The 24,866-nt window shown below is 46.3% G+C and overlaps 1 protein-coding gene across 1 annotated transcript; it reads right to left on the bottom strand.

Moving 5' to 3' along the window:
- Window positions 1-1,921: 1,921 nt before the first annotated feature.
- Window positions 1,922-24,518, bottom strand: STAP2 (signal transducing adaptor family member 2). The gene is made up of 13 exons (XM_033136889.1): window positions 24,392-24,518; window positions 20,849-20,920; window positions 19,609-19,740; window positions 16,127-16,183; window positions 14,859-14,980; window positions 13,675-13,806; window positions 10,711-10,780; window positions 10,253-10,355; window positions 8,720-8,803; window positions 7,150-7,302; window positions 5,382-5,417; window positions 3,645-3,767; window positions 1,922-2,357 (listed from the first exon to the last, which is right to left on the bottom strand). The coding sequence occupies exons 1-13, from the start codon at window positions 24,485-24,487 to the stop codon at window positions 2,296-2,298; spliced, it is 1,242 nt and encodes a 413-aa protein (XP_032992780.1). The 5' UTR covers window positions 24,488-24,518; the 3' UTR covers window positions 1,922-2,295.
- Between the last annotated feature and the right edge of the window lie 348 nt (window positions 24,519-24,866).

Raw genomic sequence — 24,866 nt, 5'->3', positions numbered from 1 at the left:
ATATCAAATCCAAACTCTTCTTCTTCTTCAGGTGGGTTGTTGCAGTGGCTGCGGCCGCTGCTTGTGGGTTGGCGGCTGGCTCTGTCTTCTTCTCCGCTGTGCCTCTCGGGAAGCGGCAGCGGCAAGTGGCGGGTCAAAGCTCCGGCGATGCCACGGTTTCCCTACCCCTGCTGCTTCTGTCTTTGCTGACCAACACAGCCTCCTACCCCGCCACGGCACCTGGCTGGCTGGAGAAGCCCAACTGCGGCTATCGGGACGACAACTGGGACAGGTAAAGCGAAGCATCTTCAGGCCTGTTTGCGGGCGGGCGAAAATCGTTCATTCCCACCCCCAAAAAATATATATATATAGTCCGGGCCCCGACAAGGTCTGAGGGATAGTGGACCGGCCCCCTGCTGAAAAAGTTTGCTGACCCCTGGACTACGACCTGGGAGGTCTGCGTTCAAATCCCTGCTTAGCCATGGAGGTCGCAAGGCAGCCTTGGAGCCAGACACCGCCTCCCGGTCTGGCCTACCTCGCTGGTATTGCTGCGAGGATAACTGCGTACGAGCTCCCTGTGGGGAAAGTGGGACATTAGATGCAACCAAAAACAACCAAACTGAACACATGTGTCTACAGAAAGGTATGAAAGAGAGAGAGAAAATATTTTTCTTTTCTTTTTTTTCAAAAAAAGGATATCAGATATTTTTATTTGGCGTGGGCTTTGTGATACCAGTGCAGTTTCAAAAACGAAATTGTTATTTAAGATACTTGATGGCAGCGTTTGGACCTTCTGCGCAGAAGACGAGAACTCCAGCTCTTCCTTGCTCAAATGGCAGAGACATCGAGCGACAACTTCCCTGCGTGAACTACCGCGCTTCTCCCCGTGGCCCCCCCCCCGGCCACAGTCTTTTCATTTTCCATTGGAGAGAAACGGAGGCTGCCATCCCGAGCACATCTGCACAGAAGTCAGCCCCGCTTCCTTTTGCATGGTGGGTATTTACCTCTGAGTAGACAACTTGACGACAAAGGTCCGTATAGGTAAAGCTATGGTTTTCCCAGTGGTGATGTATGGAAGTGAGAGCTGGACCATAAAGAAGACTGATTGACGAAGAATTGATGCTTTTGAATTATGGTGCTGGAGGAGAGTCCCATGGACTGCAAGAAGATCAAACCGATCCATTCTGAAGGAAATCAGCCCTGAGTGCTCACTGGAAGGACAGATCATGAAGCTGAGGCTCCAAGACGTTGGCCACCTCATGAGAAGAGAAGACTCCTTGGAAAAGACCCTGATGTTGGGAAAGATGGAGGGCACAAGGAGAAGGGGACGACAGAGGACGAGATGGTTGGACAGTGTTCTCAAAGCTACCAACATGAATCTGACCAAACTGCGGGAGGCAGTGAAGGATAGGTGTGCCTGGCGTGCTCTGGTCCATGGGGTCACGAAGAGTCGGACACGACTGAACAACAACAAGGCACCTCATGCTGCAAGAGATCACCCATTTATATTATTTAAAGGACCTCCAGCGGAGGTGAATGTGCATTAGGGGGAAAAGATGACCGCACAAAGGTAAAATCCCCATCCATTCGTTGCTGTGTTCTTGTTTACCTTTGCCTACCTGTGGCAGGTGACTCCCTGCACGGTTGCGCAAAAAGGAATGTTTTAATTAGTATATTAAAAGTGTTTCCATAGCTTCGTGCTGATTAGGTCATGTTTCGATAATGTAAATGTTCTAAGTTTTGTGCCAAATTTGTATATATTTTACCAAATGACATTGCACACGTTGCAGCAGCCTTTGGCTATAAGCAATAAACTTGATACCGATGCCGCAAAAAGGAATGTGGGCAAAGAAATGTCTCCTTGCTCCTGCTAGAACATGCTCCCCTTCGCAACCGCCAACAAACTGGCCTTTTATATCATTTGCAACGGCCCCCATCAACTGCCGCCCTTTTGGAAAGCCGGCCCTCTCTCTTTGCAATTCAGATGGGAGCGTCGCAACAGCCCAGGGAGAGCTGGAAAACGGGCGATGTGCAAGGTTTAAGCCACTTAAGAGTATCCTTCGCCCTTTTTCGAACAGCACCGAGAAGCAGGTAGGAGGATATTTCCAACTTGGTTCCCAGCGGTGGGCAAGACAGCCGCCTCTATTGAGGCAGGAGAACAGTTCTGGGAAGGGCAGACCCTGGGACACAGAGCAGAGAAAGACTTGCGCAGAAAAACCATGAAATCTCTGGCAGGCAGCCTTCCAGAGTGGATCGCCGACCGCCCCGTCCTTTCTTTGGCTCTTCAGCAGCCTGTTGGCGAGAGGTCCAGACAGCTCAGTCTTCCTGAAGGGTCGCCCTCCGTTCCTGAAGTTTGCGTTCCAGTTCCTCGGTCATCCCTAGCCAGGAAAACACAGGCATTGTATTTGTGTTTCTCTCTCTCTCTCTCTCTCTCTCTCTCTCTCTCTGTCTCTCTCTCTCTCTGTGTGTGTGTGTGTGTGTGTATCCTCCACAGCAGAGCTCTGGACAAACACATGGCTTAGGGGAAACGAGGCAGGGAGCCCATGTGAAATTTCACGCGACTTTGGTGGAATTTCAGAATTCAAGGGTGATTTTTTAAAAACAAAGGGGGCTGTCATTCAACAAAGTAGCGCCCTCGATTTTAACCCACTGAGATTACTGGGCCTTAGTCAGTCGTGCCCATTAATTTCCATGGGTCTACTCTGAATAGGACGAGCCTTTACTATAGCCCGGGCTTTCCTTACTTACTGATTTCACATCAGGAACAGAGGCCCAGTAACTGAATTAACCGTGGCAGGGCGATGGCAGCAAAGTCTGCCCACATGGCACTAGAGTCGAGAAGAAGAATCTTTACCTGCATCAGCCACTAAAGGTAAAGTGACCCCTGACTATTAGGTCCAGTCGCGGACGACTCTGGGGTTGCGGCGCTCATCTCGCTTTACTGGCCGAGGGAGCAGGCGTACAGCTTCCAGGTCATGTGGCCAGCATGACTAAGCCGCTTCTGGCAAACCAGAGCAGCGCACAGAAATGCCATTTATCTTCCCTCTGGAGCGGTACCTATTTATCTACTTGCACTTTGACGTGCTTTCAAACTGCTAGGTGGGCAGGAGCAGGGACCAAGCAACGGGAGCTCACCCTGTCACTGCGGGGATTCGAACCGCCGACCTTCTGATCGGCAAGTACTAAGCTCAGTGGTTTGGACCACCGTGTCCTGCATCAGCCACTAGCCATAGCAATAAAATGAAATGCAGTCGTACCTTGGATCTCGAACGCCTTGGCTCCCGAACAAATCGGCTCCCAAACGCTCAAAACCTGGAAGTGAGTGTTCCAGTTTGCGAACAACTTGCAGAAGCCGGACGCCCGACGCGGCTTCCGATTGGCTGCAAGGAGCTTCCTGCAGCCAATCGGAAGCCGCGCCTTGGTTTCCGAACGTTTTGGAAGTCAGACGGAATCCCAGAATGGATTCCGTTCAACTTCTGAGGTACGACTGTAAAATGCACTGAAGAAAGATGGAGGTAAAAGCTTAACTACAGAAAATACAATTTTGGGGGGTGGGGGGAGGTTATAGCTATAATTAATAATAGATCTTATTCTAATTGCCCCCGCTAAAAAAAAAAAAACCTTGCACGTGGCACTATGCAGATGAATAAATGCACAAGGCTTACCGGTGGAAAAACTTCTAGGTAATGACATTGCTAGACGAGAAGAGAGCGTCTGTCCGGTTTTCCTCGGGCTGGGTCCACAGGGAGATTTGCTGGGAGTTGGGGATGCAGGGATGGGTTTAAACTCTGTGAAGTGGGAAATAACAAAGGGGGGGGGAACCAACCTTAGCACTAGAGGCTGCCAGGCTCCTTCTGTCTACAGATGGGTATCGCCAACCCAAGCAGAGGGAACAATTTATTTATACATAGACACATACATACATACATACATACATACATACATACATCCAGGTGAAACTCGAAAAATTAGAATTTCGTGGAAAAGTCCATTTGTGTAAGCAATTGTTTTCATTGGAGTTGACTATATGAGATAGACATGCGAAACGAGATATGTCAAGCATTTGTTTGTTATAATTGTGATGGTTATGGCGTGCAGCCGATGAAAACCCCAAAGTTGAGATTGTTAATTTGGGGTTCTCATCAGCTGTATGCCATAATCATCACAATTATATCTCGATTTCCATGTCATGAGTCTATCTCATATATTAGTTTCACCTTTTAAGTTTAATTACTGAAAGAAATGAACCGTTCCACGATATTCTAATTTTTCGAGTTTCACATGTATGTATGTATGTATGTATGTATGTATGTATATATGTATGTATAAATAAATTGTGCCCTACGCATACATACATATATACCCCAGCCACTCTGGGCAGCTCCCAACAGAATATTAAAAACACGATAAAACACCAAACATTATAAACTTCCCTAAACAGGGCTGCTTTCAGGTGTCTTCTAAAAGTCAGACAGTTGTTTATTTCCTTGACATATGATGGGAGGGCATTCCACAGGGCGGGCGCCACCACTGAGAAGGCCCTCTGCCTGGTTCCCTGAAACCTCACTTCTTGCTGGGAGGGAACCGCCAGAAGGCCCTCAGAGCTGGACCTCAGTGTCCGGGCTGGATGATGAGGGAGGGGAGACGCTCCTTCAGGTATACAAGTGAAACTCGAAAAATTAGAATATCGTGGAAAGGTTCATTTCTTTCAGTAACTCAACTTAAAAGGTGAAACTAATATATGAGATAGACTCATGACACGCAAAGCAAGATATGTCAAGCCTTTATTTGTTATAATTGTGATGATTATGGCGTACAGCGGATGAGAACCCCAAATTCACAATTTCAACTTTGGGGGTTTTCATCAGCTGCACGCCATAACCATCACAATTATAACAAGCAAAGGCTTGACATATCTCGCTTTGCATATCATGAGTCTATCTCATATATTAAACTCCAGTAGCTAATGAAAACAATTGCTTACATAAATGGACTTTTCCACGATATTCTAATTTTTCAAGTTTCACCTGTACTCAGCCGCAGCTGTTTAGGGCTTTCAAGGTCAGCACCAACACTTTGAATTGTGCTCGGAAACGTACTGGGAGCCAATGCAGATCTCTCAGGACCGGTGTTATGTGGTCCCGGCGGCCTCTCCCAGTCACCAGTCTAGCTGCCGCATTCTGGATTAATTGCAGTTTCCGAGTCACCTTCAAAGGTAGCCCCACATAGAGCGCATGGCAGTAGTCCAAGCAGGAGATAACCAGAGCATGCACCACTCTGGCCAGACAGTCTGCGGGCATGGAGGGTCTCATCCTGCGTACCAGATGCAAAATTTATTCCACCCGCGAGGGAAGCCGACAGCACCTTTATTCCAAGAAGTGCCACAAAGTATGTTCACTTACCTTTGAACGGCTTGCTCTGTCTCATCTCAGCAACATCTGGGAAAGGGGAAAGAGATATAAAATCCAAAAGAAGTTTTATCCGAAAGGATCTTAAGAAGATAGGAATAGTCTGCTCTGGATTATGTCAAAGGGAGCCCATTTAGTTCAGCTTCCTGGCTCTCACAGTGGCCAATAGGAAGCCTTCAAATGGAGGGGGGGGAATCTTCCATTTTCTTGATTTGTCTTCTTTATTATTACCGTATTTTTCGCTCCATAGCGCGCACCGGACCATAGGTCGCACCTTGTTTTTAGAGGAGGAAACAGGAAAAAAAAAACATTTTTCTGGTTTTCCTCCTCTAAAAGCCCTGTTTTTTTTGAGGATCAGCTAAAAGTTTTGCAGCTTTTTTGCAAGGGAAAAGCCCTGTTTTTTTTTGAGAATCAGCTAAAAGTTTTGCAGCTTTTTTGCAAAGGGATAAACCCTGTTTTTTTTAGGATCAGCTAAAAGTTTTGCAGCTTTTTTGCAAAGGGGGAAAAGCAAAGAGGAAAAGCCCTGTTTTTACGGGGTTCAACTCACATTTCTGCAGCTTCTAAAGGAAAGGGAGCCTTTTCTACAGTTTCCAGACAGATAATCAAATCAGCCAGACACATGTCGCTGGGGAAACAAACAACCTCCCTCTGCAGCACATTCAACAACGGAGGGTGGGGCTGAAAGGGAGCCGGGACTCTTCATCTCTCTCCCGATCTCTTGCTGATCAGCTGCTGAGCGGGTCCTTTCAACACCCCCTTTTCTCTTTGTAAAATAAAAAGCACGATCCTCTTTTGGCCCCTGGGCAATTCAGCTCCAGGGACCACCATTTGCTCCATAAGACGCACAGATATTTCCCCTTACTTTTTAGGAGGAAAAAAGTGTGTCTTATGGAGTGAAAAATACGGTAGGTTTTTAAACCGTCCCTTCTTTCAAAGAGCTGAAGGTGGTGACTCCCTTCCCTCGTTTATCCTCACAACGGATAAATGTGAGGGAGGTTAGGCTGAAGAGACTGGCTCAGTGAACTGCCACAGACGTTTTCGTTTAGCTTCCCGCATTGCAAGGGTTATACTAGGTGACCCTGGGGGGGGGGGTCCTTTCCAGCTCTAGAATTCCACGATTCTATGGCTAAGTGGAGGGATTCGAACCCATGTCTCCCAAGTCCTAGTCCAGCACTCTAACCACTACGCCACAATAAACCCCCTGACCATCGGCTGGGGCTGATGGGAGCTAAGAGTCCAGGTTGCCAGGTTCTGCATCGCTATTTTAGGCTCCCGCGTATTTCAATGAACCAGCTGCAAGGCAGCGCAATGCAGTGGTTAGAGCACAGGACTTCGACCCGGGACACGTGCATTCAAGCCTTTATACAGTCACAAATCTCGCTCGTTGAGTCTGGGTCAGTGACTCTCGCATTTGGCAGGGGTGCAAATTATTTTTTATTGCGTTTTGGAAATTTTAGCCAATTAACATCAAATTAATACAAATTTAAGGGTTGACTTACCTACCGCCCTGCTTCCATGATGCGTCTCTTCCCTCCCTTCCTCTCTGCTCATTTCCTAATTCCATTTCAATACTTAAAACATTGTAGCATTCTTTTTCCCCCCATTATTCATTTCCCACCGGCTGTACATATTTCAGTTCCCAACTCTCCCTTTCATCCTAGCCTCCCTTGCAGGGTTGTTGTGAGAACAACACGGGGGGTCCATGAAATAACCCACAAAACCTATTCAGATCCTATATAAAGACCCGCCGGCAAAGAATTACCTTCGTCGTTCACGTAGGTTTGGTCTGGGACATCTTCTGCCTCGTAAACATGCTCAGGCTTGGCAGTCCGCGCAGGAAGCGGGGGTTGGAATGGCGGAGGAGGAAGCAAACATTTCGGAGACGAGAAGTTCTTTCCTTCTGCAGGTGCACCTGCTATGTGGACAGAAGAACACAATTTGGACATGCTAGGATTCTTCATGGATCCCTGCCTTGTCGTGGGGAAAGGGCTAGAATAACTCAGGGAAGCTATGAGCTATGCCATGCAGGGCCACCCAAGATGGACAGGTCATAGCAGAGAGTTTAGACTAAATGTGATCCACCTGGAGAAGGAACTGGCAAAACCACTCCAGTATCCCTGCCAAGAAAACTCCATGGACACAGTGTTCTCGAAGCGACTAGCATGAGTTTGGCCAAACTGCGGGAGGCAGTGGAGGATAGGGGTGCCTGGCGTCCTCTGGTCCATGGGGTCACGAAGAGTCGGACACGACTGAACGACTGAACAAAATATGGTCTGAAGCTCAACATCAAAAAAAACTAAGATCATGGCCACTGGTCCCATCACCTCCTGGCAAATAGAAGGGGAAGAAATGGAGGCAGTGAGAGATTTCACTTTCTTGGGTTCCATGATCACTGCAGATGGTGACAGCAGTCACGAAATTAGAAGACGCCTGCTTCTTGGGAGGAAAAGCAGTGACAAACCTAGACAGCATCTTAAAAAGCAGAGACGTCACCTTGCCGACAAAGGTCCGTATAGTTAAAGCTATGGTTTTCCCAGTAGTGATGTATGGAAGTGAGTGCTGGACCATAAAGAAGGCTGATCGCCGAATAATTGATGCTTTTGAATTATGGTGCTGGAGGAGACTCTTGAGAGTCCCACGGACTGCAAAAAGATCAAACTTATCAATCCTTAAAGAAATCAGCCCTGAGTGCTCACTGGAAGGACAGATCCTGAAGTTGAGGCTCCAGTACTTTGGCCACCTCATGAGAAGAGAGAAAAGACCCTGATGTTGGGGAAGATGGAGGGCACAAGGAGAAGGGGACGACAGAGGACGAGATGGTTGGACAGTGTTCTCGAAGCTACCAACATGAGTCTGACCAAACTGCGGGAGGCAGTGGAGGATAGGGGTGCCTGGCGTGCTCTGGTCCATGGGGTCACAAAGAGTCGGACCCGACTGAACGACTGAACAACAAAAAAAGGATGGATGAAATAAAGGACTTCTCCATCAACGTACGGAATTGTCAGGGGCTGGGATGGAAGCAGAGGAACCAGCTGGGGAACCATCAAGGGAAGAAGGCTGCAAAAAGCTCCCAGAAACAGAAGAGGCATGAAGAGAGTGGAGGAGAGGTTGGCAACGAAACTCCTCCCAGGTGCTGTTTCCGATTGCTTGGGAAAAGCTCCCGAGAGGAGGCAGGAGCTTTCAGAGGATCAATGGTTTAGACCACAGAGCCTCCCTATAAAGACCACAGGAAGGTTGGGTGTGGCATCCCAAACTCCTGGCCCCCGGGGAAGAGGAACAGGGGAGGTTGGCATGAGTTTAGCCTCAGGGTTAGTGCAAGCGAACTGTCACACCTCTTGGGGGTCGTGGCAGGATACCGGGCAAGTGCGGGGCCACCAAGGCAGTCTCTCCACTTTCTTTATCCGTCTCCATGATCTCTGCAAAACGAGAAGAAACTGCAGTTAGGGATCTTAAACACAGAAACAAATGTGGAAGCTCTCACTATGTCTGCATATTTGTCCCATGTCTGGAACGGAAACAAATCCAGCCAAAGACCAGTTGTTCTCCTCCACTGCTGTTGTCATAGAAATTTTTTACACATCACTTGGGAAGACAGGAGAACTAGGACCAGTGTACTGGAAGAAGCAAAGATCACCCGTGTCGAAGCGATGATTCTTCAACATCAACTTCGTTGGACTGGTTGTGTCGTGCGGGTGCCTGATTATCGTCTTCCAGAGCAACTACTCTACTCCGAACTTAAAAATGGAAAGCGCGATACTGGTGGTCAACAAAAGAGGTTTAAAGACTGTCTCAAGGCAAATCTTTAAAAATGTAGTATAAACACTGACAACTGGGAGACACTGGCCTGCGAGCGCTCCAGTTGGACAACAGCCTTTACCAAAGGCGTCATGGGCTTTGAAGACACTCAAACTCGGGACGAAAGGGAGAAACGGGCTAAGAGGAAGGCACGCTTGGCAAATCCAAAAATAGGATCAACTCCTGTCCGGAAACCTATGTCCCCACTGTGGAAGGACATGTGGATCCAGAATTGGCCTCCACAGTCACTTACGGGCTCACTGTTAAGACCACGTTTATGGAAGACAATTTCACTTGGCTATGAGGGATTGGAGGAGAAGGAGAAGGAGAAGGAGAAGGAGAAGGAAGAGATGGAGAAGGAGAAGGAGGAAGAGAAGGAGAAGGAAGAGAAGGAGAAGGAAGAGAAGAAGAAGGAGACGGAAGAGATGGAGAAGGAGAAGGAGAAGGAGAAGGAAGAGAAGGCAAAGGAGGAAGAGAAGGCAAAGGAGGAAGAGAAGGAGAAGGAGGAAGAGAATGAGAAGGAGAAGGAAGGAAGAGAAGGAGAAGGAAGAGAAGGAGAAGGATAAGGAAGAGATGGAGAAGGAGAAGGAGAAGGAGAAGGAGAAGGAGAAGGAGAAGGAGAAGGAGAAGGAGAAGGAAGAGAAGGCAAAGGAGGAAGAGAAGGAGAAGGAGGAAGAGAATGAGAAGGAGAAGGAAGAGAAGGAGAAGGAGAAGGAGTTGTTTTTCAGAGCACAAATAATATGCAGTTGGTGACATTTATTTTTTGGCCCTGTTTAAATTGCATTTCCTTTGCTTGGAAGCGCAGAAATAATTACACATTTGACTGTTTAAATTTGCAACTTACGTTGAGCTATGTAAAACCAACGGCAACATAACTGTAGATTACGTTAAATACCGGACAGCGAGCCAAAGTACGCGCAGGTCCTGCTATCTGAGCACGATGCCTTCTCAGGTATCTCTCTCCTTAGGTGAGTGTACACATAACCCATCAATGATTTCCCTTGATTCCTATGGGGAAATTTCTAATGCGTTCCGACAAACGGAGAGGAGGGCCTGAGCCACGAACCTACCTAGAGTCATGGCGTAGCTCTCGTCGAGAGACAGGGGCACGAGGATGCGTTTGCTGCTGTTTACGAAAAATTCCACCACCTTGGCAAGCGAAGAGCAGCGATACTGATGAAAGAAAAAGAGGGGAATACCATTCACCATTCACTGACAAGCATTTACCAGGGCTTGGCGAAGAGTTGGAATTTTTCCACTTTCAGCATTGCAGTAACCCCCAAAAACAGGGAAGTGCTGTGTGCGAATCTGTCCATTTTTGTTTCTCTCAGTTTCTCGCTTTTCCTGCCAGCTCTCTGCATTTCCACGTCAGTCTGTGAATTGCTTTTTTTTTTTTTAAGTCCTCGAGATAAATCCGCCAGCAAATTTATCTAATATGCAATATGTACGATTTAATCTGGAACCTTCTCCTTACAAAACATTTGCCCTGCCACCTAGGCTGAATGACGACCCCCCCGGCACAACTCACCGGCTCTTCGACATCAATGATGTATTCTCCATCTGTCTGGTTGATTTTATAGTGCTTTATAGACACCATCCTACAACAGATGCAGGGGAAATTCAACAATGTCTTTTTGTAAGAATTTAGGTGTGTGTTTTTTAAAGGGTTTTTTTATTCGCAAATTTAACAAGGAAGAAAACAAAAGCAAAAGAATGGGGGGGGAATAAAGGAAAGAAAAAGAGATTATGTAAAATTTGTAGGCTAAACCCACCTTATATAACCAGCATGCTTCTGTCCAATAAATGCATGAAGGGTTAATGCCATAGAGTAAGCTGTCCTGACAGGCTTTGCCTATGTCATTTCCCCTTACCTTAGGAGGAAATAGGTAACCAAGCTCTCATTCTCTGAACTGCTCCCTCCAACCGCATGGCTTTAACAAGCCTCTTCTGTTTTAGACAAGAATGGAGCCCAAAACTAGCATTTCCCTATACTCTATAGTTTAGCTTTTACCATTTTGTAACCAATAACATTTTCCCCCCTGCCTGTGCATCTTTTTTTAACTGCTGTATGGAAAAGCACATGACTCTGACCTTTGGAGCATTTGTAAGTAAACCATTTTATAACTTACAAACTTGCGGCCTGTTTCCATTCTAGGGGAAGCGGAAGACTTTAGAAGAAGCTCTTGAAGAGAATATTTATGGAGTCAATAATGAAGGAGCCTGAGGCATATTTGTTAGGATTAATAGATGAAGATATACCAAAAGGGAAAGAAAAAGTATTCTTATTTGCTAGCCAAGTGGAAGGATGAATGGATTTGTAAATTAAATGAGTATTTATTAATGGCAAAATTAACAGCGGCAATAAGGAATACATCGAAACAAAATTTAAAAAATGAATGGAAATGTTACGAGCATTATATGGCCCAAACATTACTCAAGGGATGATGTGCTTGCGTGCGTACATTAAGAGATATGAAGAAAAATAAAGCGAAAATTAAGAGGATAAGAAAATGTTGCATAAAGAATAAAATGAGAATACAGAATGCATTATGACAGAAGAAGAAATGATGCTGGAGGGAAGTCAGAGGGGGGTGCGGGTGAGGGGTTATAGGTGTATGATTTGTATGCTTTGATTAGTATGTATGATCTGGTTAATTTGTTTAATTGATTTGTATGTTTTAATTTAAAATTTCAATAAAGATATTTTTAAGCTAAAAAAAAGAAAGAGAGAATATTTATGGAGTTCGCTGGAAAGGGCACCTTTTAAAGTTTTGCAGCCAATATTTCAACACTTTCCTTCGTTGCATGTTTTGCTGTGTTCGATTTTAAGCTTGCGTCTCGGCTTCCAAGGATGTTTTCCCCAACAAAATCACCATCAGTTCATATGAAGGACATTAAGGAAGGGCAATATATATCGATATATCGTCTAAAACTGGTTTGAAGTCCATATGATTTCTGTTTCATAATTTTTGACCTGGCAATGTAACACGAATCATGGTGTGTGTGTGTGTGTGTGCGCACACACACACACACACACACACACACACACACACTATGCAAAAATCACAATGTGGGGAAAACTGTGAAGCCAGCCAATGCTTCTCTCAGTTCTCGAAGCCCCTGTTAATTCTGCCAGCTCAATTCTTCCATGCCTCATTCAGGGGGCAGCGAAAAAGCAGACAATAAGGGAATTTGGGAGGAGGATTGAGTCTATCACAACTATTCCTAGTGGTCCCCCATGGCTCAGACACACAGCCCAGTCAGGTGGGAGGCATGTAAATACAGAGGTACCTTGGTTTTCGAGCATCTCGGAAGCCGGATGCTTCGGCTTTCGAATGCCAAAAACCCAGACTCATGCTGGTAGCTTCGAGAACACTGTCCAACCATCTCGTCCTCTGTCGTCCCCTTCTCCTTGTGCCCTCCAGCTTTCCCAACATCAGGGTCTTTTCCAGAGAGTCTTCTCTTCTTATGAGGTGGCCAAAGTACTGGAGCCTCAACTTCAGGATCTGTCCTTCCAGTGAGCACTCAGGGCTGGTTTCCTTCAGAATGGAGAGGTTTGATCTTCTTGCAGTCCATGGGACTCTCAAGAGTCTCCTCCAGCACTTAGAGACCAACTAAGTTTGTTATTGGTATGAGCTTTATCTGAAGAAGTGTGCATGCACACGAAAGCTCATACCAATAACAAACTTAGTTGGTCTCCAAGGTGCTACTGGAAGGAATTTTTTTTAATAGAAGAAGAAGAAGAGTTTGGATTTGATATCCCGCTTTATCACTACCCAAAGGAGTCTCAAAGTGGCTCACATTCTCCTTTCCCTTCCTCCCCCACAACAAACCCTCTGTGAGGTGAGTGGGGCTGAGAGACTTCAGAGAAGTGTGACTAGCCCAAGGTCACCCAGCAGCTGCATGTGGAGGAGCGGAGACGCGAACCCGGTTCACCAGATTACGAGTCTATCGCTCTTAACCACTTCACTACGGCTTCCGTTGAGTTTTTTATTTTATTTTCCCCACTGAAATTGCAGACAGCCCTTTGCGCCTCGGTTTTCGAACGTTTCGGAAGTCGAACGGTCTTCCGGAACGGATAACGTTCAAAAAGCGAGGTACCACTGCAATAAAATCATCATCATTATAATATCATGGGCTTCCCTTCCAGCTGAACTTCCCGTGCTTACTTTTTTATTGTCTTTAGCCTGTTTAATTGAGTCCTGATTTTATAGTTTTAATGCATTTTTTCCAGTCTTGTTTGCATTGAATCTCTACTTGAAGATGACTGCGATGATGCGATATGCAAGTTGTTGAAACAAATAAATAAAGTGTTACACACACACACACACATATGAACAACAATGAAAACAAAAACATTTAACGCATTAGAAGCTGGAGGCCAGCAAGGGAGATGGCTGGACCTTCAGATGACAAGCGAGGCAATGGTGAGCTAAAGGAGGAAAAGGAGACCGCATAACTTTCTGCAATGGATTTGCCTTGCCAAACTCACCCGTTCGCCTTCAGCCGGGTGGTCACGGAGACGCTCTTGCCATCCCCTCCTGGCCGCAGCAACATATTCCCACAGTTTTCGTTCTTCTCCAGAAGGACTTCGGCCTCCGTCCTGGAGACCTTGAAGAAACAGCTGGGGCAGAAATAAATAAAGCAGAGGTGTTTGCAGAACTACAGCCTTGGGCCGAATCAGCTTTCCCGTCTTAAACAGCCCTGTAAAGTGTGAATAATCTTCTGCTACATTGCAAGGAGGGGACCCAGGTGGCACTGTGGGTTAAACCACAGAGCCTAGGGCTGCCGATCAGAAGGTCGGCGGTTCGAATCCCCGCAATGACGGGGTGAGCTCCCGTTGCTCGGTCCCTGCTCCTGCCCACCTAGCAGTTCGAAAGCACGTCATAGTGCAAATAGATAAATAGGTACCGCTCCAGCGGGAAGGTAAAGGGTGTTTCTGTGCGCTGCTCTGGTTCGCCAGACGCGGCTTAGTCATGCTGGCCACATGACCCGGAAGCTGTATGCCGGCTCCCTCAGCCAATAAAGCGAGATGAACACTGCAACCCCAGAGTTGGACACAACTGGACCTGATGGTCAGGGGTCCCTTTACCTTTACCTTTACATTGCAAGGAGTGTTGGTGGGACTTAAAAAACAACATTTGCCCTGCTTGGTGGGGTCCAAATCAGAGGAAGTGCAGCCTCAGCAAGCATGATGCCATTGTTCCTGGTTGCTAAGCAACAGCTCCACTGGTCCCCCCTCTTGGCTAGCAGACTGTAGCCCTAGCAGAATTAACCCCTAAGCTGCAAACTGAATGGTCCCTGCTGTCGCACTTCCAACATGTGTCAAGGCACACTTTCCTCCATAAGTGCTGTACAGTGGGACCTCCGGTTATGAACGGGATCCGTTCCGGAGGCCCGGTCGTATCCCGAAATCTTCATAACCGGAGGCGCCCTTCTGCACATGCACGCGCGGCGAAACCTTCGAGTAACGTAACTTTCAGGTTGCGAACGAGTTTGCCGCGTTACATTACTCGAAGGTAACGTAACCCGAGGCTCCACTGTAAAAGGAAAACTGCAGGGCGAAAAATGGTAGCCCTGCCAAGTTTAAAAGTCACCAGTGACACTGAATGCATATTATTTTCCCCGACAAATATAAACACATCTTTGCCTACAGGGGTTTACAAGTCTACTCACTCCGGAAGTGGCTTCTCGACTCTCACGTCAGCCTTGGATCGACGTTCCTTTTCCTTCTCGAGTGCTTCAGACAACATGCAGAAGTGACCGGGGAGCAAACTCAGGGTGGACGGGACTTTCATCTACGGGAGAACAGAGTTTGGGGTTAAAAGGTGTTGCTGAAGTCACTTCAACAATGCAGATGGAGCCCGAGAGAAAAGAAATCCCAACAGCGCTTCACTGAACAGAAGCAGTGTGTATAATTTGAGGAGAAGGAAACCGGCCTTGTAGCAGAGAGACATACAGTAGGGAGAGATTCAACCAAACATACAGAGGAAAAACTCTCTCAGAACTACTCAGCCAATCAGAGTGCATGCTACCTCAGCAAACGTGATGTCACTCTGCTTGGTTGCTCAGCAACACCCCCGCCCCGCCCCTCCCTTGGCTGCTGGACTGAAACACAAACAGAACGAACCATTTAGTTAATGATCTCTGCTGTTGCACTTCCGACATAATAAATACAGGTAGTCATTTCATCTAGGGCTGCAGCTAGGGAGAAAGGGGTTAAATCACCCCACGCCTAATGAGATAATATTCTGACGTTATTTACATGTTCAAAACCCTACATGTTAAATCCAAATCTTTCACATTGGTCCTGTTTACAATTGAAAACCTCCCCTTTTGCAGGGCTAAGCTTCTATTGGATTACTTCCTCGTTGTCCCAAGCTTGAGACTTTGGGTTGTATTCAGCTATGTTGTACTCAGAGTAGGCTCACTGAAATGCCTAAGTTAGTCAGGCGCATTCATGTCATTACTCTGAGTAAGACTAACATGGGGTGTAAACTTTTGTGAGCCAAAACTTCCGGATTTATCCCTTAACTAGCCTCTCTGAACTGCCCCAATGTCAGTTTCTCTTCCCACGTGGTGGTGGTGGTGGGGAGCTTAAACCAGTGTTTTTCAACCACTGTTCCGTGGCACACTAGTGTGCCACGAGATGTTGCCTGGTGTGCCGTGGGAAAAATTGAAAAATTACTTTATATATAGTCAATATAGGCACAGAGTTAATTTTTTTAACATTTTCTAATGGTGGTGTGCCTCGTGATTTTTTTCATGAAACAAGTGTGCCTTTGCCCAAAAAAGGTTGAAAAACACTGGCTTAAACTATTAATTGCTCTCAATAGATCTTTGCTTCTTTTTTTAAAAAAAATGACAAAATGGCGCTAAAAAACCAGGAGGAGGAGGAAGAGGAGGAGGAGGAGGAGGAAGAGGAGGAAAGTAAACAAACTCACCTCCACAACCGTGAGAATAAAACCTTTCCATATCTCTCTTGACTCAAGGCTTTCCATCTGAAAAGAAAAATCCCAGTTTTAAAAACTTAACTTTGTCAAGTTAACCAACCCAATATTATACACCAGTGTTAGGCAACGTGGTGCCCACCATTGTTGACGGTTAAGAGCGCAAAATATGGTCTGAAGCTCAACATCAAAAAAACTAAGATCATGGCCACTGGTCCCATCACCTCCTGGCAAATAGAAGGGGAAGAAATGGAGGCAGTGAGAGATTTCACTTTCTTGGGTTCCATGATCACTGCAGATGGTGACAGCAGTCACAAAATTAAAAGACGCCTGCTTCTTGGGAGAAAACCAATGACAAACCTAGACAGCATCTTAAAAAGCAGAGACATCACCTTGCCAACAAAGGTCCGTATAGTTAAAGCTATGCTTTTCCCAGTAGTAATGTACGGAAGTGAGAGCTGGACCATCAAGAAGGCTGATCGCCGAAGAATGGATGCTTTTGAATGATGGTGCTGGAGGAGACTCTTGAGAGTCCCATGGACTGCAAGAAGATCAAACCTATCCATTCTCAAAGAAATCAGCCCTGAGTGCTCACTGGAAGGACAGATCCTGAAGTTGAGGCTCCAGTACTTTGGCCACCTCATGAGAAGAGAAGACTCCCTAGAAAAGACCCTGATGTTGGGAAAGATGGAGGGCACAAGGAGAAGGGGACGACAAAGGATGAGATGGTTGGACAGTGTTCTCAAAGCTACTAACATGAGTTTGGCCAAACTGCGGGAGGCAGTGAAGGATAGGCGTGCCTGGCGTGCTCTGGTCCATGGGGTCACGAAGAGTTGGACACGACTGAACGAATGAACAACAACAACAAAGAGATGGGAAGATCTATGCATTTTGACGTTCTTGGTTTCTCATTCCCCCGATCTTAACTTCAATTGCCAACGTCTCCACAGCGATCGGCAAGGTTTTTATTTAAGTAAATCCTCTGGAAAACCCTCCAGCACCTTGGAGAGAACTTCTCCTGATTTGCACACAGTTTGGGGTAATGCACACATTTCTGTGATCATTTTCTCCGCAAATGTAGTGCGCTTGTGTGTGTGTGTGTGTGTGTGCTATTTTAGCTATTTTTATAGTCTTCAGCTAATACTTGCATTCTTTTGTAAATATTGCCTGGCTGGACAACTGCATCACAAAATCCGGATTAAGTGCAGATTTCGAAGGAACGGGCTGTGTTTCATTTCTCGTTCCGTCTGGGAAAGTGAGAATCTGATAGCCATTGTGGTGCTGAATTTCTCCTCCAAACCTCTCCCTCCCTCTCCAACATATTCAACCTAAATATCTACAAATATCTGTGCTGGTACTGTTTGTACAAGGAAGGATGTCTGCGGTGTAGATCTTTGCAACCTAAAGATATACAAATACCCGCCGTTGTTCCCTGTTACATATTAGCTGAACAGAGCTAGGTCTAAACAACCTAAAGATCTACAGATAACAGTATTGTACCCCAACAATACTGGGAACAAAAGCAGAACAGAGAACTATGATCCGAGAACAAATGGTTTTAGCTAAACCAACGCTGTTGCAAACAACTTTTTTTTTTTTTAATAATAATTCTACAGGACATTCAATGAACATGGGCACCCGTTTCTTGTTTCATATACTATATTTGGGGGGGGGGGAATGAACGAATTCCTATGCCCCACAAATAATCCAGAGGTGCATTTTAAATAAAAGGACACATTCTACTCATGTAAAAACATGTTGATTTCTGGACCATCCGTGCAGGGGGGCAGGGGCGGTGCACCCCGGGTTCCATAATGGAGGGGGTGTCAAATTATGAAGGATTTTTTTTTTTTGAAAAAAAGTTTGGGGGGGGAAGTTTTGGGGGGGAAAGTTTTTTGAAATTGTTTTATGAAAATGACTGCTCCGAAGGCCTTATCTTACTATACTAGGGATTATATAGCTATATATGAAATTTCATGCATATCGGTTAATATCTTGACCCTCCTCCACCAAAATAGCTGTTCACTTGGCTGTTTTCCTATGTCATGAAAGCTGAAATTTCAGTTCAGTGGGAGCACTTACTGTTCCCAACCCTAACCCTGTGGAAAGCCATCGAATTAGACTTTAATTTGATTTTGAGATGTTTTTAGGAGGTAATTTAATTATTGTTCGATTTTATACCAATGTTATGTATCTGATGTTAGCCACCCTGAGCCCGACTTCGGCCGGGGAGGGCGGGATATAAATAAAAGCTTTATTATTATTATTATTACTTGTTATTATTCCTTTGTAAGCAAATATGAAATAATGTAAAACCATTTTTGTGGGGGGGATCAAGGGGGGGTTAAAAGAAATTTTCCGCACCGGGTACCGCCTGACCATCCCATGCCTGGGGGGGGGGGTTGTCACAAAAAAATTGTTTGCCCCTGGGTACCAATTTACCTTGCTACGCCCCTGCATCCGTGGACTGCATTTAGAAGGCGATTGGGCTGGATCCGGGCCCCGGGCCTTAGTTTGCCTACCCATGGACTAGATTATGAGTCTTTGTAAATTGTTTTTCTAAAGGAACTTTCGTTATTGCCAAATGCCCATGTGTTTGCATTATTAAGTTTGTTATGAATAAAAAAATCATTTTAAGTTAGAGCTTAATAATTTGTTTCACTGTTAATATACTTCTTCTTAATTGTATTTCACTACTAATATACTTCTTAATTGTATTTCTGTTCAACAATGACTTTGATAAAATACATATTTTGTGATGTGCAAATGGGTTTGAGATACCTATGAGGTCCATAAATTACCATATAGCATATGTTCAACACAAAAAAACCAGCGGCAATTTGTTCATGACAAAGGACAGCTGGACATATAAAGGGCCCCATTAAACTTCAGTAGCTTAGGGTCTCATCAAACCTAAATCCGGCCCTGAGCAGGGCAATAAAAAACTTGCAAGCCTCGTCACCTAGGCGCTTCTGCAGAATAAAACAAATTCCAGCACATCTGTGAGGGTGTGTGAGGCCAATTTAGGCACTGTGCTTGCCAGGTTTATGTGCAAACATGATATATGTGTCCTGGAACACACCCAACTGCCTCCATCGTATGGAGATCGGCAATCACGGCATTGCACATTTTTATAGCTTATGCAAAAACCGCTTGGAGTTTTTGACGATCAAGAGACACGCAATTCCTGTTAGATAAACGCAGATCAGCGGAACAAGCCTCGTCTCTCGTCTCTGCAAGCAAGGAGTTATCTTTGGACTTTGCAGGAATGATATCTTACCTTCAAAGATTCTTTCCAGTAGCACCTTAGAGACCAACTGAGTTTGTTCTTGGTATGAGCTTTCGTGTGCATGCACACGAAAGCTCATACCAAGAACAAACTCAGTTGGTCTCTAAGGTGCTACTGGAAAGAATTTTTGATTTTTGTTTCGACTATGGCAGACCAACACGGCTACCCACCTGTAACTAAATCTTACCTTCAGTTTCACTTCCTGGCTTCGCGTTTTTAGGTTCAGTCTCGCTCCCTCCGCAGGCCAGGCAGCCGCAGTTCGTGGGGGGTTGTCGTCGGCAAGGGACAGGAAATCAGCCAGGTCAATTTTCTCAACGTGCTGCGGGGAGGAAGAGCAGGTAGAGTGAACGACCAAGTTTCTAGTCCTCATGATTCTTTTTTTTTTTTTAAGTGCTCCGTCTCTCCGCTGAGAGCTAACTTCTCTCCTTCCTGCTCACTTTGCAGCTCTCCACCTCCTGGCCTTGAAGCTGCCTTGTATCACAGAATCGTAGACTTGGAAGGGGACCCCCAAAGGTCCTCTAGTCCAACCCCACTGCAATGCAGGAATCTCAGCTCAAGCATCAACGACAAATGGCCACCCAACCTCTGCTTAAAAACCTCCAAGGAAGGAGAGTCCACAACCTCCCGAGGGAGTCCGTACCGCTGCCGAACACTTCTCACTGTCAGAAAGTTTCTCCTGATGTATCAGAGGAGGCTATTTCTCTATCTGACCAGGTGTTGCAGACTCTGTGGCCAAACCTGCCCCATGACTTGTACCAAGAGTAAAGGTAAAGGGACCCCTGACCATTAGGTCCAGTCGCGGACGACTCTGGGGCTGCGGCGCTCATCTCGCTTTACTGGCCGAGGGAGCCAGCATACAGCTTCCGGGTCATGTGGCCAGCATGACTAAGCCGCTTCTGGTGAACCAGAGCAGCGCACGGAAACGCCGTTTACCTTCCCGCCAGAGCGGTACCTATTTATCTACTTGCACTTTGACGTGCTTTCAAACTGCTAGCTGGGCAGGAGCAGGGACCGAGCAACGGGAGCTCACCCCGTCACGGGGATTCGAACCGCCAACCTTCTGATCGGCAAGCCCTAGGCTCAGTGGTTTAGACCACAGCGCCACCCGCGTCTCAAGAGTAGACCCCTTGAAATTTAGAGACGCAAGCCAATCGTCTCCCCGAACACCGATGGAGTAAATTCCACCACCCCCCAAAAAAACTTGTTTTGTTGCTTAAATGCCCTGCATTGTATCTTAACGACCATAGCTTGGCCAGGTCGTTTTGCATAGGAATTCCCCTTGAACTTGATATATTCCCCCCCCCCATATCCCAAATAATCAAAATCCTACCATTTATTAATTCCTAGAGTTTAGGGCCGTCTCCCCCATCCCCATTCCAAAAAAAAACCCAAGATATATATGTGTGCATATAATTTCTCGCCGTTACCTGGGCATCTCTGCTGGTGTTGTAGAAATAGAGGCCGAGTCCTCTGAGACCTGCCCAATATTTTTTGTACTCCTGGGGGGCGGGGAGGAGAGAGAAATCAGACCAGAGGTAAAGAAAAATTCTTGAACCAAGCGCAATTATTTCTGGGGCTGCCTGTGAGCAATGGGTGGGACCAAAGGAGCAAATGATGCTATTAACTTTGTGATACATCACCAGCTAAATATCACAGTGACAAGCGATGACAAACCTAGACAGCATCTTAAAAAGCAGAGACATCACCTTGCCGACAAAGGTCCGTATAGTTAAAGCTATGGTTTTCCCAGTAGTGATGTACGGAAGTGAGAGCTGGACCATAAAGAAGGCTGATCGCCGAAGAATTTGATGCTTTTGAATTCTGGTGCTGGAGGAGACTCTTGAGAGTCCCATGGACTGCGAGAAGATCAAACCTATCCATTCTGAAGGAAATCAGCCCTGTGTGCTCACTGGAAGGACAGATCCTGAAGTTGAGGCTCCAGTACTTTGGCCACCTCATGAGAAGAGAAGACTCCCTGGAAAAGACCCTGATGTTGGGAAAGATGGAGGGCACAAGGAGAAGGGGACGACAGAGGATGAGATGGTTGGACAGTGTTCTCGAAGCGACTGGCATGAGTTTGGCCAAACTGCGGGAGGCAGTGAAAGACAGGAGTGCCTGGCGTGCTCTGGTCCATGGGGTCACAAAGAGTCGGACACGACTGAAAGACTGAACAACAAAATATCACAATATACTGATATATCACAATGAAATAAGAATGGAGCTGTTTTTCAACTTTGTGATATATCACCAGCTAAACATCGCAATATAACGATATTATATCACAATGGCTGGAATAAGGATGGAGCTGGTTTTCAACTTTGTGATGTATCACCAGCTAAACATCGCAATATACTTAAGGATGAAATAAGGATGGAGCTGCGTATGTCGAAAGTTATGAAACCGATATCACGATATAGAATTCAAGCTGGTTTTAGACAATGTATTGATATATCGCCCAGTCCTAATCTTGAGATGAAGAATGGAATCAAGGAAGCACCGAGGAGAAGAAGAGGAGGAGGAGGAGTTTGGATTTGATATCCCGCTTTATCACTACCCGAAGGAGTCTCAAAGCGGCTCACATTCTCCTTTCCCTTCCTCCTCCACAACAAACACCTCCGTAAATCTGTTTTGAAACCAACGTGCCAAAGAGCTGTAATATTAAAAGCGTCTGCATTACAGGACAAAATAAAATAAAAAATTCCTTCCAGTAGCACCTTAGAGACCAACTACGTTTGTTCTTGGTATGAGCTTTCGTGTGCATGCACACTTCCTCAGATACACTGAAACGGAAGTCACCAGACCCTTATATATAGTGAGGGAGTGGGGAAGGGTATTACTCAGAAGGGGGGTGGGAATGGGCGATTGGCTGATGGGTCTGGAAAACCTGTTGACGACTGTTAACGACTGCAGTTGGTCTTCCAGGAAAAAGCAAGGGGCAAGATGGCTAAAGATACCGGTAGCTTTATCATGTATAATGAGATAAGAATCCAATGTCTCTATTCAGACCAGGTCTCTCCACGGTTTTAAGTTTGGTGATTAGTTGCAATTCAGCCACTTCTCTTTCCAGTCTATTTCTGAAATTTCTTTGTATTAAGACAGCTACTTTGAGATCTTGTATAGAACGTCCTGGGAGATTGAAGTGTTCTCCTACTGGTTTCTCTGTCTTGTGATTCCTGATGTCAGATTTGTGTCCATTTATCCTTTGGCGTAGGGTTTGGCCTGTTTGTCCAATGTAGAGAGCTGAAGGGCACTGTTGGCATTTGAAGGCATACACAATGTTGGAAGATGAGCAATTAAACAGTCCTGAGATGGTATGTTTGATGTCGTTGGGGCATTACAGGAGACATAAAAAAAAACCCCACCAACAATAGAACCAAATTGCGGGGTTGGGGGCTTCTAAGTATCTGGATTGCAGCAGGAGGCTTGGAGGGGGGCGCTTTAACCCTTTGTTGTGACTTTTTGTATTGAATCAGATTGTTGTTATTAATGTTTGATGTTTCATTCTGTTTCTGTATGTGTTGGAGGCTGTCCAGCGTGGCTGGGACAACCCAGCCTGATGCGCAGAGTATAAACAAACAAGCAAACAAGCAATTTCCTCCTCTGCTGTAGTTTTCAAGAAAATTGGCATTTCTTTCTGCAGTTAGATTCCATTCCCCCCCCCAACTCCTTTGATACTGAGATTTTCTCATCCGGACTGCAGCTGCAGGGGAAGAAAGAGTTAATTACATGCGCGCAAACACACACACACACACACACACACACAGGGCATAAGGGATAGCTCAGTTGGCAGAGCCTCCTAAACTCAGGGCCATGGGTTCGAGTCCCACATCGGGAGAAAGATTCCTGAGCTGCAGGGGGTTGGACTAGATGACCCTTGGGGGTCCCTTCCAGCTCGATGAGTCTACGATTCCATTACAGGCCGGCTGCAGCCCCATCAGAATCAAACAACCAATGCAATCTGCATTCACACACACACACTTTAAATGCAAATATGTATTTCCCCTGTCAAGTCTAGGTTGGTTCTCAGAAACCGTGGCAGGTTTCAAAGTACTGCCCCCCTAGTATTTTGTCATCCATACGTATACCAATGATGAACAGAAAGGCTGCTAGACCATCTTGTCCTCCCCAAATTCCTCTCGCCTCTTTTCAGAGCCATCTACCAAGCCTTCTGTCACACCTTGTGGCAGAGAGTTCCCCGGGCATGCCCCACGCCTGTTTCTGTTGCCTCTACCGCAAACCTGCTCCGGTGGCTGTCTCCTTCCCCAATTTCTGGCACCAGGAGAAGAGTATTGAGCAGTGGGACAGGGGGGGGGGAGGACGGGGACGGACAAAAGTCCTTCTCTATTTCCTTTATCCCACACAGTACACAAAACCTCAATCGCTCCCTTCCTTAAACTTTTTCTTTTTCTTTTTACAGAAAGAAAACAGCAAAAGCTGTCGCAGGGAAAAGGTTCTCTGGAGCCCTGATCGTTTGAGTTTCCCCACAACCTTTCCCCAGATCCTTTCGGGGAGACACACAGCATCGAAAACGCCACACTTCCCCAAATGGAGACACACCAACACCACCACAACTGTCTGAATTTAATAGACTTGGGTTGCTTATCTATCTCATTCAGTGTATATTGAAATGACAGTAACTACAGACCCCCCACCCACCCCCCAAAAAACTTGAGATCTGGGCACTGTTGGGTTTCGAGGTGTCAACTACAAACCCCATGCCTATTGCATCAATAACTCATTTGTTGGGGCGGTTTTTCCACTGCAAAACAACTGCAAAACTTTGGAGGGGATCCGAAATTTTGGGGTTTGCGGTTCATAATCCTGCCTGCCCCCCCCCAAAAAAAATCCTGCTGTGTGGGGGTCTCGGGGAAACCCCTTGCCCACCCAAAACCCTGCCAACTTGCTAAAAGCGACAAAACTTGCAGTTCAACTTTCTGACCCTTCTCCCAAGACACCCCGAATCCTCCTACCTTTTCCCAGGCGTTCCTCTTCTCCAGGAACCCCGAATAATAGTGGGGTGGCATTGTGGCCTTTGCCTTGGTGGCCCAGCTGTGTGGCGCTGCCATCGCGAAACCTACACAGCTCCCCTTGGAAAGTTCCTCCGTCCAGCCTCACAGATACTCTTTTGCTGCTCAGAGTTCAGAGTCCGACACCAGGAAGCAAAACGCAATAAATTAAATGAGTCTGTGTTTACCTTCTTTTCCCTGAAATTCCCCCTAGGATCCTCCCCTTCGCCGGTGCGATTGGACAGCTGGAACTTGGGGCAGGTGGATCGATTCTGCAAAGAGGGGGGCAACGCTCTCGTGGCTCTCTACCTGCCAGGACAAAGTAGGAACTGCAAATTTTGGCTCAGCTACACACTGGAGCTTCTTCCGAGCTCTCCCTCCCCACATTTAGCTAGCGTTCAGTCTTCTTTTTGGGAAATAAATCTAACTCCCCCCACCC

The sequence above is a fragment of the Lacerta agilis genome, chromosome 18 (genome assembly GCF_009819535.1).
Source record: "Lacerta agilis isolate rLacAgi1 chromosome 18, rLacAgi1.pri, whole genome shotgun sequence".
NCBI classification, from domain to species: Eukaryota; Metazoa; Chordata; class Lepidosauria; order Squamata; family Lacertidae; genus Lacerta; species Lacerta agilis.
Note: the sequence above shows the minus strand (reverse complement) of the source record. Positions and strands in the feature narration are given on the sequence as shown.

What these genes read in the sequence shown, in the direction of transcription:
- STAP2 (XM_033136889.1), bottom strand. Translation starts at nt 24,487, where the DNA reads ATGGCAGCGCCACACAGCTGGGCCACCAAGGCAAAGGCCACAATGCCA. An exon ending in TCATTGATGTCGAAGAGCCG is followed by an intron (nt 10,356 to 10,710) that starts GTGAGTTGTGCC and finishes TTCTTTCATCAG; the next exon opens with TATCGCTGCTCTTCGCTTGC. An exon ending in GAGCTACGCCATGACTCTAG is followed by an intron (nt 8,804 to 10,252) that starts GTAGGTTCGTGG and finishes CTCGTTTTGCAG; the next exon opens with AGATCATGGAGACGGATAAA.